Source organism: Drosophila guanche, unplaced genomic scaffold (genome assembly GCF_900245975.1).
Source record: "Drosophila guanche unplaced genomic scaffold, DGUA_6, whole genome shotgun sequence".
NCBI lineage: Eukaryota > Metazoa > Arthropoda > Insecta > Diptera > Drosophilidae > Drosophila > Drosophila guanche.
The window spans coordinates 1,812,184-1,830,794 of NW_022995746.1; the positions used below are offsets into that span (position 1 = coordinate 1,812,184).

The following is an 18,611-nucleotide window of genomic DNA, read 5'->3' on the forward strand; positions in this document are numbered from 1 at the left end:
TGCCAGCACTCAATTCTCGGCAAAACAAGTTAACTCAATAAACTTGTTCTCCAATGAAAAACGACAACAAGGAGTGGAGTGGAGTCGAGTGGCAACAACAACAACAACGAGAGGTAGAACAACGTGGCAACTAACTAGTTGACAACATGTTTCGACAATTGTTGCCCAAAATGCCAAACGTGCAGCGAATGCGACTTCAGCAGCTGAGCAACAACAAAAAATAGCAAGAAAAATACAGAGAAAAATGTTGAGAGGAGAGCCTACCGAGAGCAGCGACAGAATTCTCTGGCAAAGAGTGAGAGGAAAGGAAAGCCGTTTAATAGACAAGCCGGAAAATCACGTATATACCATAAAGCAGTCGAAATCTTGTAGAATGGCAGACATTTTTTTAGACATTCCACAACGACAGAGAGCGGAGAGCGGAGAGCAGAGCGGAGGCAGCTGCTGGCACCCCAGAAGCCAACACATCTGTGCCCCAGGGTTAGACCCTGATGAGCAGCTCCTAGAGGAAGAGGGGCAGAGCGGGCAGTAGGTACAGCAGGTAGCAACAATGTTGAAACATCATGAAGTCCGCCCCCCGCCACTGGAAAAGTTGGCTACTGTTTTTAGGGGTCCAGGTCCAGGACACGGAAACGTCGTGTTACGGTTGTCCGGCTGCATGGCCCGCTGCATTTAGCCTTTTCTCTGCCGCACACACACATAGAGCCAGCCTAATGGAAAGTGCACACACACAGTACATGTGTATGGGTAGACAGTGGGGGCTGCCAAGGACGTAGGGAAGCTACAACGAAGGACGAACGGAACGTACAGCCGACTGGCATAGAACGGATGTGGCCGACGAGAACGAGGACGTTGCCTGGCTGTAATCTGGGCCATGCAGGACATGCAGGACACGGCTGGGACATGGCTACGCGAGGGAAATGGCCAATGGTTGCAGCTTGCCCCCCGTGATACCCTGCCAGAGGGTGCTACGGCGGGCTTAAACAATGCCCATAATTGGCTTTAAAATTGCTCCATATCATCTCTCGTTTATCACACCAAAAACTCCATCTCCATGCTGCAGATTCAAGTCTAAATTTATAATTCCTTTGCTTAGAGTATTTTCCCATTCGACTGGGAAAGCCATCCCTTTCTTCCTGCCCCTTTTTGTTGCACTGCTGCGCTGCTTATCTTGTTGCAACGTTGGCTCGAAATTTATATTTACTTTTAAAAAGTATTTAGTGCTGCGTTTTTAGACAACAGACACACAAAAGCGGAAGTGGAAGGGGGCCCCAGAAGGGGCATTTTTGGTTGGGTTTTGGGTGGGATTTGCTCGAGCTTATGTACTTGCCTCTTGTTGCATAGCTGTTTTGGTGGCCAGCCAAGGTGTTGCACTTGCGGCTTTGCAACCAGCAACCAGCAAGCAGCGTCCAGCTTCAGCGTCACCACAAGCTGCTGGCATTTCCATTTGCATCTTCCGTTTTCATAATAATTATGGAGCAGGCAAACACTCTGCCGCAAGGCAATCACAAAACCCAAAGGTTGTGCTGCAAAATGCATTTTAAATTCATTGCAAACACATTCATGGCATTCATGGGATTCATGGCATTCATGACACCCAAATTCCCAGAGTTCTTGCCCAGGAATGCTGATTACATTTTACTCCTTGATGTATTTTATTTAGATATATTTTAATTAAATGGTATGCGTGCGGCAACAATGTGTTTTTGGGCTCTAACTTTTGTCCAAAACTTGGCATTTACTTTGCATAAACTTAGCTGGACTTGAGTCGCTTTTAACAGTGCTTAAGGCAGTCCTTGAATTTAAATACATTGTGTATATTATTTATATGTTTGTTTTCACTTGCATACATAAAACATAAATCAGCTCAAGGCTCAAGGCTTCTGGGTAGCCGCAGGGACCCAGCTGCTGCTGCTGTTGCATTTTGCTTCTTTCTCTTTAATAAATGATTGTCGGAACAGCAGCAGCAACAACAGTAACAATAACATTAGCCACAAGGTTGCACAAATAACCGCAGACACACACTGAACACAGATACAAGCGCTGTGCAAACACATTCACACGTGCCACCCATTGGCCAACAAATCACGCATACATAGAGCCAAGGAAAAACCCAAACCCGAACCACAACCCACAGCTACACAGCTACACAGCCCCCAGTGTGTCCTACGACACCTGAAGCATTCACAATTAACTGGAAGCCAAAATGTTGTCCTTGAGGGAATGGCTGCTGCTCCTCCGCCAAACAACTTTAAATATTAATATGCTTTTGTGTGTGTGTGTGTGGAGGAGGAGGAGGAGTACCAAGGATGAGGGTTGCAGAATGTTAATGGTGATGGCAACACCCTGGATGAGATGATGATGCTCCTCATCATGACCAAAGGCGACGCCATTGAGACGTTGACAACACTTTGGCGACGACAATGATGATGATGCTGCTGCTGGTTCATGTACTGTATACAGGTGGGCGTGGCCATGTGGCTAATGGCCAAGTGCCAGGACTTAAACACACTTGAAGAGACCTTTGAAAGCAAATACACAAAAGGCAGACCAGGCAGCCACTCCTGGCAGCAGTGTCGTCCCTTCTGCTTTTCTCTCCACTGGCATTGCACAAACAAAGGTACTTTGCCATTGTAAAGTCACACGAGCCCTGGGAAAATGGATGCGGGAATGGGGAATTCAGATAAAACACACACGAAGGGCAAAACCATCAACAGGTGCCGCAGGAGACCAGCCGGGAGACCAGACCTCTGCCATAAATGAAATATTTTTCCTGGCCCGAAAGAATGCAGCCTCGAAGCTTGCTAAAAGCACAACAAAGCGCCAGGCACAGAAAAGACGAAGAAATCCAAGAAAAATACATAGACAATTCAGCACACAAAAAACCCTGGCGCACAATCATCGCTGTAGAAGCCTCCGCTTCGTTTGGGGGCTTAGAAAATTGCTCATACGACGCGTTACCTGTTGCCCGTCTTTCCGGCGCCACAGCAGCGCCGGGTCCTGCTCCTCCTCTTTGCTCAATCAAATGCCAGACCAGACGGACATTCAGACAACTCATCTTCAAGCCCTCACCACACTCGACCGCTTTTAATGCCTGCAAAAATGTTTTAAGAGGCTTTTGGCCCAGCTCTCGCGGACAAATTAAACAAAACGAGCAAACAAAAAAACAGAGGGGCCAGAGAAATGCAAAGTACGCGTCAAAATAACGCCAACAAAGCGCCACGGGAAAAAAGGAGGAATAAAAAGTGAGGTTTTCCGTGGCCATTTCCCTCAGTTATCTGCCGCTGTCTGCCTCTAAGAGTCGCCTGTCTGCGGTAATGTCGAAGTGTCGGGGCATTTACCTTATCTGCTCTGGCAAAATGTTCTACAACACACGCCAAAAAAAGAAACGTTAACTGCAAATTGCTTTATTTCGGGTGGGGAATGCTTTTTTTTGTGTGAAGCAAAAGAGTTGGACGCTAATCGATAAGGGAGCAGATATGAAGGGAGTGTACTTGTAGCTACATTAAGGGGTGTGGAGAGTGGAGTAGGGCAACAGGAATGTAACTAATAAACTAATGAAGCGTGCTTGAGAGACGGATTACATTATGCATAGATATGTATGAGGGGGACCTGGCAACCTGATGATTAATTGGGATAAGAAGAGGTACAATTTTACCTTATTAGAGATATAATCAATACAGCAAATTAGAGTTTACATGGTACTTCTCTCTAGTCAATGAGATCGGTCTTCCTTCAGCTAATGAATTGTCGAATTTGCATTCGAGTTTTGTCTTAGAAAAGGTGAATGAAAAAGTGCCTAATTAAAATTGAAGTGTTGCAAATGTTAACGAATGGTTTTTACACCATTCCATCCATCGCTTGTTTGCTTCTTGTCCAAGCAGCTGTTGCTGCTCCCACGCATCATCATCATTCCATCATAATCATACTTGAAATAATTCCCTCACAGGTCGTTGGCAGCTGAAACTTCCGACATTCGCTTGAACATTTTGCACATTTTTTAAGCTCTGGCCAGGGCTATCGAATTATTTCTCCTAATTAGGCAAATTACCAGAGACAGAATATGCGCTTCAATCATATTTTGCACGCAAAATTGTTTAAGTTTCCACGCCAGGCTGGGCAGGGCCAGGAGCGGGAGCAGAGCACGGGAAAGCCAGCAGGCATTAGCTGTGGCCATCATTTATTGCTGCATTTCATTATTTCCCCGAGCCCATATTGTATGTATTCATGGGAACAGGACACCTAGAATACAGCCCCGAGAGAGAGAATATCTGTAGGGGGGGGCGGGTTGTGTGGTAAAAACATAAATGAACGCAAATGGTAATGAACATAGTCAGGGCATAGTTAGCACCGTATAGTCCATACAATTAACCCGAATTGAACATTAGTTCATGCACTTTGGCCACCTGATAAGCCCCACACCAACCCGAGCACAGAGTCCTGGATACAGAGCCCAACCGGAAGCCATAGCCATGCCATTACATTCCATGGATTGTGGGTACGTGTGTGGACTTTGCATAAGTGAGGTCTGTCTGAAATGTAAAGGAAAAACTAAACTAAAAATCAACACTGGGAATATAGTTGTGTCCAGCTGCTGGTGGGGATTGCTGGGACTACGTCCAGTCCCGGGTCCAGTGTCCAGGTGGATAAACTTTTGCCTGGTGCTGGAAATAAAATTTGCAGTTGTCCTTGTTATTGTTCTGTGTTTATTTGGTCGAGCAGAGAGAGAGAGGGGAGAGAGTTTCAGATGGGAGAGCGTGTGTGTGTGTGTGGGGAAACTTCACAACATTTTCTCGTCTGTTGTGCAATTAAAATTGCACAAATGCAGAGCCAACAGCTCAGGTTGACCCAATGCTCTCTCTCTCTTCTCCCGCTCGCAAATCCAATTGCACAACTAACTCGACGAACACTTTCAGGAACCCTCCGCACACCGACGGCATCGTAATTGTTTTTCTGTGACTCGTTTATTGAAAAGTTTTACATATTTCATATGCACATCTCGAATGCCCGAGACCGAGCCCCGAATTTTCTCCATGAATTACGCCAAACTTTATCATCATCAACAGGAGCAGGAGCAATAGTCGTAGCCTCATTCTGATGTATGGCCTCCTGGAACTGTGCAAAATGCACCATTTAGAGTGTTTCTTGTTTTACTTTTAATTTACTGCCTTGAGGGGGGCAGGCAGGAGACTCGGGCAGCTGGTAGCCAGGGATACGTGCCTGGCGAATGTTCTTTGCTTCCTCATGGCCTCATGTTTTCTGGTTGTTGTTCCTCCACTGGCTGGCTTGGGCCGCTTTTCTCACGAATTTATATTAAAAATTATTTATTACATTTGCCAGGGCTTCCACGGGACTCTGCTATGCCACTTCCTCTCCCGTTTTTATACCAAGCAAAAAGCCAAAACTTTTTAATTGCTCTTTTTTTTGCTTTTTGTTTGGTTTGTTTCTTTTTTTTGCCATTTTCCACACCCAGTTCCAAGGAGACACGTACGTGCTTTTATTTCCTTTAATGATATAACGTGATGGAACAGTTTTTCCACTTCTCTGCTTGGATTTGTTGTTGTTTTCGGTTTTGTTGCGGTGCTTGCTCTCTTGAGAAGTCGAGAGCAGCGACTCTTTATAGCGGGTTATATATCACATTTCACAAAAAGTAAGTTTTTTTCGGGAAGTAAAGCTGCCGCGAGATAATAAATATCACTGACTTACGAAGCGAACTTCACAGAAGGGTTTCTCTAGTTTTTAATTGGAGTTTCAAGCTGCAGAGCAAGAGCAGCAGCAGGTTAACAGGATTGTAACATTTAACAGAGCGATGTTAGCGCCTGGCTGAACTGCTTGCTGTTAGCGCCTGACTTAACTGCTTGCTGCTAGAGCTCGCTATGCCGCTGCTGTTAGCGTTCGCTGTTACCGCGCGCTGTTGCTGATCGCTGTTACTGACCGCTCTTACTGCTCGCTGTTACTGCTGCTGTTAGCGCTCGCTGCTTCGACTTTCTGAGAGCGCTGTAAGATCAGGACTCTCTCCATAAGGCTTTCATTGAACATAATCTTCAGATGAAAGAAACACAATCCAATAGAAAAAGTAATAAATGTTTCTATAATGTCCAACACATATTAAAAGCTAATAGTATTCCCATAAATTTATAACAATTTTCTCAAAATATTCTTATCCAAGCCAATTCCCACATTAATTCTCTCAAAATGTTTTATTGCAGTTCTGGGCCGCATATGTGCCCTGTGAGGCCCAACATCGTGATGCTGTGCAGCTCACGCTGGAGCAGATTGATGTGATCAAGCGGCTCACGGATCGCTACTCGCCGCAGTTAACAACGTGCACCTCGGCGCAGGGTAAGTAAACAGTTAACACAAAATAAATAGCACACATGGGCAGAACCCATCCAGAAGCACATGCCCCAAAGTTTCCCACAGAACTGTGCAAAATCCATCAGACAACTTAAGCCCAAAACTGAACGAAAAGTATGCCAGACATTCGAGTTTTTCCCTCTTGTGTGTGGGGTTATTGGGGTTGGGGAGGGAGAGCGCTGGCGCTATGCCGGAAAACTTTGACTCGCGAGTCTTTGGCAAAGTTGTTGAAAAGTATCTTGGCCAGCTACCAAAAAGCAGTGGCTGCAACTGTGGCAGTAGCAGAAGCAGTTGCAGGAGTCGCAGTTGCAGTGGCAGTGGCGATGGCGGCTGTGGCCCTTGAGGCTGCCAGCTGCTTACCGCGTGCCATATTTTTGCACCATTTCCTTTGATACGCTGCACTCACCTACATAGTTTTGCCGCACCGGCGAGGCCTCGTTTAAGCGAAGAAAAACAGTCCATATTTCTTTGTAAGTCAGCCGCAAGTAGGAGGGCGCCACCAAAAGCACTTGCCAAATAGCAAAAGAGAACATGAAAAAAGGAGGGTAGATTTCGGGTGTCGAAATGGCAGATACCCTGAGGGAAGAGATATTGGATTGAGAGCGGGAATTGCGTTGGAAGTTCAGGGATATTTTCATTGATAATGTGCGAAGGCAAGTGAAAGATTTGTGAAATATTTTAGACTTGAAAAAATAAGATTTCTCGCGTTACAAATAGAAAACTGCACACAAAAGCCACAACCACATTATACCCTCAAACCTGTACCCTTACAGGGCATCGGAAAATGTGGAAAAATATCAGCAAAAGCTGCAGAAATTGCAAGTAGCAACTTTTTGACTTATGCTTCGACTCCCCGGCCAGCATTTGTGTTTCGTTTCCCCTGTTTGTTTTCCGTTTTGCATTTTGATTTGCACTTTGCCCCCCCTCCCTGCTCCCACTGCCCTTTTGCTGCCATTTTCCACTCGAGTCTGGGTCGAGTCTTGGCCATATTTTTTGTATTTCAGTTGCACAGAAACGGCAAACGGCAACGGCAAACGGCAAAAGAAAACTAACTGAAATGGAAACGAAAGCTGGAAACTGAAAGCATAACCAACAAATCGCTTCCGGCATTTGCGTTGAAACATTTATGTAGCCCGTAAATGGAAATGTCAATAAATCATGGCCGAAGCAAAATCATCCGCAAAATAACAAGCAAAACGAAACAGGCAAACTTTTAGGCAGCTAGAGTCAAGCACTACAAAAGGATCGAATCGAATGCCACTCCGCACACTTTTCCATTGCAATGGATTAGGGAGCGGATGGCATGCCACTTGCATATGTTTTTCCCCATGAAAGGTGCAAGGAAATACAGAGCCCTGCCCTGCCACACACCCTGTCTCAATCCGCTCAGACATGAACAGCAAACAGAAAAGTGAACAATTTGCCAATCTTCTGCAGGAGACGCCTCAATGGTAGTCGAGTCTATGGAGCGTACGTCTCTGATGTCTCTTTCGCAGTCAGCATAAAAATTTCTCTTAATTGATGCGGTTTTTTTCCATTTTTTGTGCATTTTTGTGCAAAGGAAATTGGATTGAATGAAGCGAATAAAGTGGCAAATTGAGCAATAAATTTGATTAAAATTGGAGGACTCTACTAGACATGACAGAATACAAAAAAAAAAAAAGGAAACCATAAAGAAGAGCAATGGATGGAGTGGAAAGTAAAAGAATGGTAGAGAAAATGGCTAAAGAAAATGTGTGAAAATGAGAAATGAAAATGGAATGGGATTGGTTTTTCTTGGGCCTGATGATTGTCTCAATTTGGAGTTACTAAAGACATCAGTACATAAAACTGCCCTATCCTATGCAAATCCTCCTGCAACTTCCACATATTTACCTCTAATCAAAGGCAATCCCCTTGCAGCTTTGTCGCACCAAAAACCAAATTCATTCTAGTGCAAAGACCCAAAAAGCACAGAAATCAAGCAAAGTCAAAGGAATAAAAAAAATAAATATAAAGAGAGAAACTTCAACGACAACAAAGTGCGAAAATAAAAAGTCCCTCGAAAATAAACAGCCTGCATTTGTCTCTCTTTCCCTTTGGGGCAGCCCCAGCCCCTGCTGCCGCTGCTGCTGCTGTTGAATACAAATAAAACCCAACAAAACATTTTATTTTAACTACTGCAAATAAATTCAGTTGAAATTGTTGTGTGTCTTGTCCGGTTTCCACTGTCCACTGTCCACTGTCCACTGCTACTCGCTCGCTCACATGTCGTGTAAATAAAATGCGAATCCAAGTGACTATTGAGCAAATGCAGCTGGGCGTGCCACTGGGGGCTACTCCTTTCGGTTGGTCCCTGCCAAAGTGATTGTACAAAATGCAAACCTAACGAACCGAAGCACAACGCGACGAGTGACGTGCCACGTCACTCACACCGAATACGTAACCAAGTGCTAGTCCAGGTCCGTGTCCAAGCGGGAGTTGAAGTCCAAGTCGTAGTCCCACTCTGGACTCCTGGTTGGTGCAACTAAACAAATGAGCGTTACAATCGCGCGCTCCATAAACCCCACAACATTCTGGACGAGACACAGAGATCCAGCTCGAAGCATATCCCACTGCCAGCAGCAGCAGCAACAGTGTCCTTCTCTCTCCTGTCACCTGTCAGCATTCCACTGCTACTTTACATTTTCCTCTCACTCACACACTCACTCACTCACTGACACTCTCCCCTTTGTTGCTTCGTTGCTTCGTGGCTCACTCTCCAAATGTGAGAATCGTTTTTATTTGCAATTTTCAATTTTCACCTTCAAAAGTGTAAACTTCAATTTACACTGCCACTTCTCTTTCTCCCCCTCCCCCTCCTGCTCCTGCTACCCCTTGTGCAGAAAAAACGCAAAAACCCCACTGGCACCGCCAACCAACCATCAAGAGTCCGAGAAAAGGATATTGAGAAAATTGCATTCTGCTGCAGCAGTAAGAAAAATAAGGGTCCAAGAGGTATTTGGTCGCATCAAGCTGAAAACTTCAATGCTCTATCGCAAATGGGGTATACAGAACTCAGTGAAGAGTACAAAGAATAGAATATAAATCAAGATGAATCGAAAAGTAGATTTACATAAAATATGAATGGTAGAACGATTTGGATAGGTAAACGGATTAAACGAAATTCAATATTCGTCAAACGACAAGATATTTGTTTTGATAAAACATTTTAAACATAATAGCCAGAGAAAATAGAGAAATTATTAAACGTATATTAGAATTTATCAAGAAGCGAATACATTTTTTGGTAATGAAAAATGTGCATTAAAATATTTGAAATTTACTTTATTGAATAGTTAAAAGTTCACAAGTCAGAATACATTTTAAATAAGTCTTTAAGCCCCATTCTCCGTATCATCTTCAGAGTATCATAAGTTCCCCTGTCTGCCACATACAATGCCCAATCATTGTTCCCCTTTTGTTGCTGCTGCAACTGCCACTAGTGTTGGGGCTTCTGCTGTTGTTGCTGTTGGTTTATTGCGTCAAGTGGCATTTGGTTGGGATTTTCATTTTGAAGCGTATTGGTGGAGTGGACCGGACCCGGACCACTCTCTGTGTGCTGCTATGAGTATTGCCTCAATTCGCATCCGATACATTCGGGCCATCTATTATACATTAAGGCCCTGGTCACCAGAGCCAGAACTGCGCTAAGGCCAAAGTCACAGACAATTACATGCAGCCAGCACCAAAGAGCGAGCCGTGCCCCAGAATTGAACTTCAGCTCACGTGGCGCATTTTAGTGCCTTCGAGTTGCCTTTAGTTTGGCAGTGGCAGTGGCGGTGGCTGTGGCAGCATCCCAGAGAGAAACGGCAAGAAGGATTTCTTCGTTCTTCCCCTATTGGTATTGGTCCTGGCCGAACATTTGTTTATTTGCTCCATATTTTAGGGTTTTACGGCAACGACGTTTCCGACATCGACCAGGTTTTTGTGGCAGGTATTTGGTTTTGCCCAAGCAACAATGGTGGAGGAAGCCAGGAGCCCATAGCCAACATTGGAGCACACAATTCCCGTTTCCATGGCCCGTTTCCATTGCTTTTGATTTTGCAGAGCTTATTTGCTTATTGGCAGCGTATTCTGCGTCCTGCCTCCTGTGTCTTGGAGTGCCTTTTGCCTCGTTCCGTTCCCCCTTGCTCCACTCGATTATCGTTTCTCAGTTCGTTTTGGGTTTTCTCGCAGGAAATGGCCTGTTTGTGCCCGTTCGTTATGTGTGCGAAAATTTATTAACCCGATATTCCCCTTTGTGTATTTGTGTTTGCGACACGATACATTCGAAATGTTATCAAAATTGGCTGGCAAACACACAGCAAATGCTTGCAACAAATTATAATGGAACACGGGAACACTCTCCCTCTGGAACAAGTTTCCCCAATTATTTGCAGATAAATCGAAATGCAAATGGAAATGAAAATGCTGATACGAGTAATCGAACCCACAAACAATTCTTGTATACTTTTTAATATGCATAAAAGCTTTCAGATTCAGATTCATCAATGACAACCACTTTCGATGCACTTGAAATGTCAAAGCAAATTTAATATTTTAAGGCACTACAAGTTTTTCGGCCACTCGGAAAATTGCACATAAAACTTGGCCCCAAGAACTTTAAGCAAACATTGTTCAAGCTTTGCTGACTAAAAACAATAATGAATGAACGAGTGGAGTGAAGTGAAGTGGAGTGGAGTGAACGGAACGAACAATGTTCAAGTATTTTGACAAGTGCCCGGCCAACAAAATAGAATGTCAAGAAACAGATCAAAGCTGTTTTGGGTCGGGCTTTAACTGTGGGTTCAGGGTCTGTGTCTGTCTCTCTGACTCCCTAGTTTTAGCCAAGACAAGCGTAAATATTGCATGGCACAGCGAAATGTTTTGTTTTATGGCACTGGGACCGTTACTGGAACTTCTCAACAAAAAGGATAAACTGACAGATGAAGCACCAGTGGGGGAGAGACTGACACCAAAAACTAACCACATTGTATTCTGAGTAGTGCTCAATGGGGGCAACCGACCAACTGACAGACCAGCAACAACAAATGTTACTTACGAACCGAAACAATGGCAAAATTTTAAGTTTTGAGTCTGCTCAACCGCAAGAAACTTGAGCTAAAAATCTACGACAGATAAATAATTTATTTGAACTTTTTCCATCCATCTTTGCAGACATCATTGATGCGCACAAGAACCAACAGCTCTGCTCGCTGACTGGCGTCGAGGGTGGACACTCCCTGGGCGGCTCCTTGGCCGTGCTGCGCACCCTTTATGCGATCGGAGTGCGGTATATGACACTCACCTCCACTTGCCATACGCCGTGGGCCGATTCAAGTTATGCGGACGCACCGACCTTCAATATGAAACATGGCGGACTCACCCTCTTCGGGAAGGTAAGTCCCATTCGCTTCCCCTTACACCTGATTTAATGCTAATTAGTTGGGTCCTTGGTCCTGTGTGTTGCGCGGGTTCCTCTGTCAGTTGCCGGCTTACACGGGGATTTGGTCGCTGATGATGCGTCGTCCTTTTGGCTTCGTCCTACGGCCCCTGCTCAACTTCATTGTAACTACGGTCAACCGCAGTCAACGCTTTGTTAGCCCGGCCATAAACATGTGCAGTGTGTGTGTGTGTGTGTGTGTGTGTCGCAGGACGAAATATGCTGGATATAAAGGGGAGTCAGAGTAGGAGAGACCCCGGCAAGGCAGTTATGTACTTAAGTGCCCTTTCTGTAGGCCGCTTTCGTGCGCTTTGTGCCCTCTAAATGGTTCAACAGTTCTCAAATTAGGTGCCTACTACAGTTTACAATTGCCAAGGCGGCTTTGCTGCTGGGATTTTCGTGTGACCTGTGCACGGGTGCGGTGGGGGGATGCGCTGGATCATATATATTAAATTAGGACTCGGCCCCGGACCAGTAACCAGAACTAATGGCCCATAAGCTGCGGCCAACCAGCCGGGAATACAACTTGGAATCCATATAATGGTTATTATAAATTACTCTAAACAGAATTTGTGAGAGGAGAGCAGCGCCAAATCGGATCAAGTAATTGCTGGCATATCGATGGGGTGTTAAATCAGTCGCTTGTGATCTTGAATTTCCATTCAAAGAACTTTTCGCTGCAATCTGCACTGAAGGAGGTCATCAAACTTGATGCTGTCAAACATCAAGGCCAACAAAACGCATTTTCATCCGAATTTTTCCTGCCCCTTACTGACTCAAAGAAAAACCGCACACAAGCGATTACAATATTTCCGTTTTGTCTTCTAAAAGACTCTTTTGCTGGCTGCTGTATGCTCGTGTAATTATTTTGAAATTCGAAATTTCCTCGTCATGATGATGTTCAAACATGATTACAACGCAATCCGATGGTGTGTTTTTGATGCACTTTCGATGGGTATATTTAGTTCTGTAAAATATGTGAATACTTTTATTGTTGTTAGTTAATATAAGAGCCTGTTTGGTGGATTTCCAGCCAATCTTTGCCCTGAGTTTGCCAGAGATTTACTTTAAGTTTGTACAGGAATATTGCGCATTGTTCGCAGATTTTTAACACTTAACCCAAAGTGTATTTAATGCTTCGACTGTTTAGATCTTATAAATGCCTCATTCTTGTTTCTATTTTTTTGTTCTGTGTGTGTGTTTTTGGGTGTTCTTCATGGCACATCTTGACGGGCCTCTGGCCGCCGTCCGCTTCCTCTTTGGCTGTGGGCTAGTGCCAAAAGTCTATTTACAGTGAAACGCAGCGACAGACAAAGTGCATGCGGAAATAAAATGTGCACAAATTACACACACTCACACACACAGAAAAGAAAACAGAAAATAAAACCTACAATTTGTTTCGAAAAAAAGTGCAAAAATGTTAAGAACAACAGTGGAAAATATCAACAAACAGAAAATGATCACAGCTGCTGCTGATTCAAGGCAGGAAATTGTAAATTTACTGATTCCCATTCCATTTTTTGTTGATTATTTATGCATCAAAATGATATATTCCTGGGCCTGTTCTGTTTGCTCTTCTGTCATCTGTTTGTGGGCCAATTAAATATGGAAAATAACAACACCGAAATCAGCGTCACTTCCTCATTTAAACCTGCGGAATTTTCAATTACACATTCCCAAAACAATAGATGCCGAGCTGCCGAGAACAAAATACGAAAATGAAAAGTGAAAAATGCAGCCAGGCGCAGGCGCCCAGAGAGTGTGGCAGTAGGAGAAGCGAGAGCATAGAAAGAGCGAAAAAGGTGGCAACCGAAATGGAAATATTTCGCCGCAATGAAAACGAACAGGCAATGGCAAAATCGAAATTTTCATTCATACTATAAGGTGAATTGCACTGTGGGACAAGACAATGGGGAGTATAAAGGAAAACTATGGGCAGATGTAAAGGAATAACTTAGGGAATTAATAAATCGAACATGAGTTGAGATAATATTATACAAAGAAATATTTTATTTATTTCGAAGAATATTCAGAGTGAAAAATCGACTTTAAGCAACAATTTTGTCTGCCTCTGTTCTACTACCGCACAATTCTTTACCTTTTATTGCCGTCTTGTACCACTGTCTCCCCACTTAACGTTGTCCGCCCGCGCTCGCTATAAATACCCGCCACTGGCACCCACCGACGCCAGAGGCGCCAGAGTCACATGTGTCCGTGGTGAGAACGCGCTCTCCGCGCTCTCTGCGCGCGCTCTCTCTGGCAGATTTCGCCCCGAACCTGCGCTCGTGGTGTGGTAGGAATGCCATCGGTTTGGCTGTGCTGCGGCTCGTGTCGCTTCATTGTGGGGTGCAGCGGTTCAGTCGACGAACGAAATTCGCCCCAACGAGAGGCAGCTGCCAGCATTGTACAGAGACCCAAGCTCCTCCGTGGCAGTTGTGAAGTGTTGTAGTGTGGAGAACGAGAACGAGAACAGAAAGAAGGAAGGAAGCAGAGAATAGGAGGAAAATACACAGCGAAACGAATACACAGAAAATATACACTCAGCCAGCGACAGCGATACGTAGAGACAAAATACTCGAAAAAGAAATTCGAAATTTGCTGCTGGTACGGAAAACGCACATTTGGGGAAAGAAAAGGTGAACAAAAAGCTAACGATTAACTACTAACCCAGGGAACAGCGCAAGCACTACTAACCAACAAACTTCGAGCAAAAATGATGAGCCAAGTGGACTAATCGACTACTTCCTCTATACACACAAACACACATACGAACACCCGTGATTGATGATGACAACGCAGCAGCTTGTACAGGCAGGTACAGAGGAGGCAGCGTCACCAGAGGCAGCAGCAGCACAACAGACAGGGAACAACAACGAAGAAGCAGCAGCCATGACAGCAGCAGCCACAACAGCAGGCGGTGCTGGTGGGCAAAAGCAGAGCAGCAAGCACAGGTCGAGGTCATCCGCACGCTACGATGACGTCGAGAAGCAGCAGCGCAAGAGCCGCGCCATTGTCTCCATACCGAATACCATAAAGCTGAGCATGCTGAACAGCGGTTTGCTCTCCTTCGAACGCATCAAACTGGAGGCACGCGACGAGAACAATTCGCTCTCCAAGACCATACCCAATGGACCCATCGATATAAGACATTTCCTGAAACTGTGCGATCTGCGCAGAAAGTTCCCAGTGCTGTACAAACTAGAGTTCCAAACGGCAGCGAAAGTGGAGACAAACACCTGTCGGCATGCGTTGAAGAAGAACAATCAGGAGAAGAATCAGAATCCCAAGTGCATTCCATATGACTACAATCGCGTGGTGCTGGAGAAGGTGGGCGGACTGCAGGACTCGGACTATGTGAATGCCTCCTATGTGGACAGTTTGCTCAAGCCAAACGCGTACATCGTGACCCAGGGACCTGTGCTGGAGACAGTCGTGGCCTACTGGCGCATGGTGTGGCAGGAGAACATCAGCGCCATTGTGATGCTCACGAAGACCTTTGACTTTGCCAAGGTGATGTGCCACCAGTACTGGCCAGCCAACATGGAGGTGCACGAGACATACGGCGACATACACATCAATATCGTGAGGGAGGAGCAGCTGGCCAATTTCCACATTCGCACCTTTCGGCTGTACAAGAAGAACGAGCAGGGGGAGGTGTGCGATGAGCGGCTGATCCTGCAGTTCCACTACACCGAATGGTACTCCCACTCGTGTCCCTTCTCCAACGCGCTGCTGGAGTTCCGCCGCAGAGTGCGCCTGGTCGTGGGCAACATCATCAAGGACGAGGACGACATGCGTGGACCCATTCTGGTGCATTGCAGCGATGGCGGCGGTCGCTCTGGTGTCTACATGTCCATCGATGCCAATCTAGAGCTGGCCGAGGAGGAGGAGTGCTTCAATGTCTTTGGCTACCTGAAGAAGCTGCGGCAGTCGCGCAAGGGTCTCGTGGAGAACGTGGAGCAGTACAAGTTCATCTACGACACGCTGGAGGAGCACATCATCTGCGGCAAGACGTGGTTCCCCGTCTCCGAGCTCTCGGATCGCCTCAAGGCCAAGGCCCGCCGCAACTCTGGCACCAAGCTGAACGAGTACCAAATGGAGTACGATCAGATCTGCAAGCAGACACCGCGATTCACCATCGGCGACTGTGCTGGCGGACATCGCGCAGACAACAGAGAGAAGAACCGGGATGTGCTGTGTGTGCCGCCGGATAATTTCCGGCCCTACCTCACCTCCTTCCAGGGCAACGCCTTCACGGACTACATCAACTCGGTGTTTGTCGATGGATACACCAAGCCGCGCGAGTACATTGTCACCGAGTGGCCCATGAAGCACACGCTGGGCGAGTTCTGGTCGCTGGTCTACGATCAGGAGTGCTCCGCAGTGGTGGTGCTCTGCCAGCCGCCCTCCCAGTCCCAGTCGTATCCCTCCTTCTGGCCAAACAAGTCCAAGATGGAAAAGTACGGCCCAGTGTTCTCCGTGCACTATGTCATGTCGAAGAGCTACACAAACATCAAGCAGTGGGAGTTCAAGATCAACAAGAAAATTGTTTCCTTAACCGAAATGATGGCCGGGGTGAAGGCGCCCACGAGGACCGTCCAGCTGTTTCAGCTCACCTGCTGGCCAATGGGCCACAAGGTGCCCAGCTCGACGAATTCGCTGGTTTATCTGATGAACATGGTGGAGATATGGCGGAACAAGGTCGACTATGGCCCCGTCTGCGTTGTCTCGCCCGATGGTCGCAGTCGGGCCGGTGTCTACTGTGCCGCGAATGCGTGCATCGAGCAGGTCATCCAGCACGGGGAGGTCGATGTCTTTCAGGCGGTCAAAACTGTGCGCCGTCACAGGCCGCAGCTGGTGGAGAACATGACCGAGTACAAGTACTGCTACGATCTGGTCCTGCACTATGTCCTGCACTTCCTCAACAAGAAGGACTGATTGGACGCGAAAGTTGTGCGTGACTTTTGTTATTTTTGGGCGCTCCGAAGCGACCCAGCTCAGGCTGCTTTAATGGTTAACAATGATGAAACTCAACTTGAACAAGTGGTCCACATTTGATGCCTCCCCCATCTATGGGTGGGGCACACACACACACCGCCTTAAAGCAATAATACTGAGTATTTTGTTGTCCACCAAAAACCGATTTTGTTAACTCACTTTTCAAGCGGCGCATCGAAATGAAATTTCACGCCCGCTGAGCCAAAAAGCGAGTGCACATTTTTACTTGTTTTTCCTTTTGGTTTTTGCAAGAGGTCCGCGTGCCACACGACTGGCAGGACCATACAAAAAAACACACAACAAAAAACTATTTAACTATATATCTACTATATCTATAAACTATATCTATTATATATACTATTTGCCCATTGATCTGAACTGTATGTGCCATGTGTAAAACCCTAATTGTTGTTTGTTACGATGATAAATGTTATGAGACGAAGCGGAGAGAAGTGAACAGAAGAGAGTGATGAAAGAGTGGAAACTATTACGATTACCATTTATATTTATATTTATATTTATATTTATATTTATACATCCTAAATAGTTACATCTATGTTTACGTTTACTCTTAAAGAACTTGCTACCTGGGCAATTGTTGATATATATCTAACTATCACACAAACACACACAAATACCTTAAACACATATGAATCTATTTATATATACTACATAGAGATATACATATATATGAATGTTATGTACTGCTGTAAAAGTTGGAGGATGGAAGAGATTGTTTTTCCGGTATGAAATTTGATTTTTTACTCATGTTAAAGGAGAATATTAATTGCAAAAAAAACTTCAGGGGGAATGGAGAGAACCAAACTTTATATATTATTATTTATTTATAGTAAACACACACACACACACACACTTGTACACACTCGTACATAAGTATATGATTGTATAATAATTTTCCTGTATTTTCGCATTTATGCATTAGAACAGACAGAAACACACACAAAGAGAAACCTACATACATATGTATATTGTTGTAATTGTAATGGAATTATTTATTTTTTTAAATGTGACAAACGAAAAAGAAAGAGCATGTATTTTTGATCGATTCAATGTCCAATATACATAGAGAAGACATAAAAACATTTAGACGAGAAGCGTAGATAAGTGAGGAGAGGAGGAGGAGAAACAGAAACCAATAAGAAACGAAATGAAAATAACTTTAAAATTGTGTTTTGTTAATTAATATTGAAGGGAAATGGAAAGAAGTTTCCTGGAAGTCTGAGCAAATTCCTTGCAAACAATTTATTCATGATTAATGTTTCCTTAACGAATATTCACCAAATATTTATAACACCAAAGTTTATGCCCAATACACAAACAATCTCAAATTTGAACTTAGGTTTGTTATTTTCTCTCTGATCTCACTTGAGGATCGTTCGCCAAACTAAGTACTTCAAAGAATTTTCATGAATAAACAATGATCCAGCCCCAGCGGTTGTGCCATAAAACTGCGTACAGTTTGTGGCATAAATGTAGAGCATTGGATACATTTTTAAAGGAAACATCATTGTCTGATAAAAGTATTTTATTTCATTTATTTTAAACGCCTTTGTGGCAATTTTACCTCTGTGAAATGTTCGTAAATTTCACTTGACCTACAACCATGTCAGGCACTGTCTTTTCCTCATTGGAGATTATGCAGATCTCGCTTGTATGTACACTGTACATTTGGCATTCCTCGGCTGAGTCATAAATTCGAAATATCAATCAAAATGTTTGCCCTGGCGCATTAAAAATTGAGATCGTATGGCGGGAGATGGAGTGGGGGAGGCGAATGTACATTTGGCAAACG

The 18,611-nt window shown here is 44.8% G+C and overlaps 2 protein-coding genes across 4 annotated transcripts in view; both read left to right on the forward strand.

Moving 5' to 3' along the window:
- LOC117582210 overlaps nucleotides 1-18,611 on the forward strand; it is a 93,684-nt gene that overhangs the window by 54,521 nt on the left and 20,552 nt on the right. The window contains exons 10-11 of the mRNA XM_034269818.1: nucleotides 6,210-6,342; nucleotides 11,536-11,756. Coding sequence (XP_034125709.1) covers nucleotides 6,210-6,342; nucleotides 11,536-11,756 — 354 coding nt within the window. The remainder of the gene's footprint in view (nucleotides 1-6,209; nucleotides 6,343-11,535; nucleotides 11,757-18,611) is intronic.
- Nucleotides 14,143-17,083, forward strand: LOC117581912 (receptor-type tyrosine-protein phosphatase kappa). Of its 3 annotated transcripts, none has more exons than XM_034269381.1 (2): nucleotides 14,143-14,436; nucleotides 14,600-17,083. In XM_034269381.1, the coding sequence occupies exon 2, from the start codon at nucleotides 14,690-14,692 to the stop codon at nucleotides 16,736-16,738; it is 2,049 nt and encodes a 682-aa protein (XP_034125272.1). In that variant the 5' UTR covers nucleotides 14,143-14,436; nucleotides 14,600-14,689; the 3' UTR covers nucleotides 16,739-17,083. The 3 variants fall into 3 exon arrangements, with proteins under 3 accessions (XP_034125272.1, XP_034125273.1, XP_034125271.1); XM_034269382.1 differs by having other exon boundaries at nucleotides 14,603-17,083; XM_034269380.1 differs by having other exon boundaries at nucleotides 14,143-17,083.

Excerpts from the sequence above, each read along its gene's own strand:
- LOC117581912 (XM_034269380.1), top strand. The coding sequence starts at position 14,585 with ATGATGACAACGCAGCAGCTTGTACAGGCAGGTACAGAGGAGGCAGCG.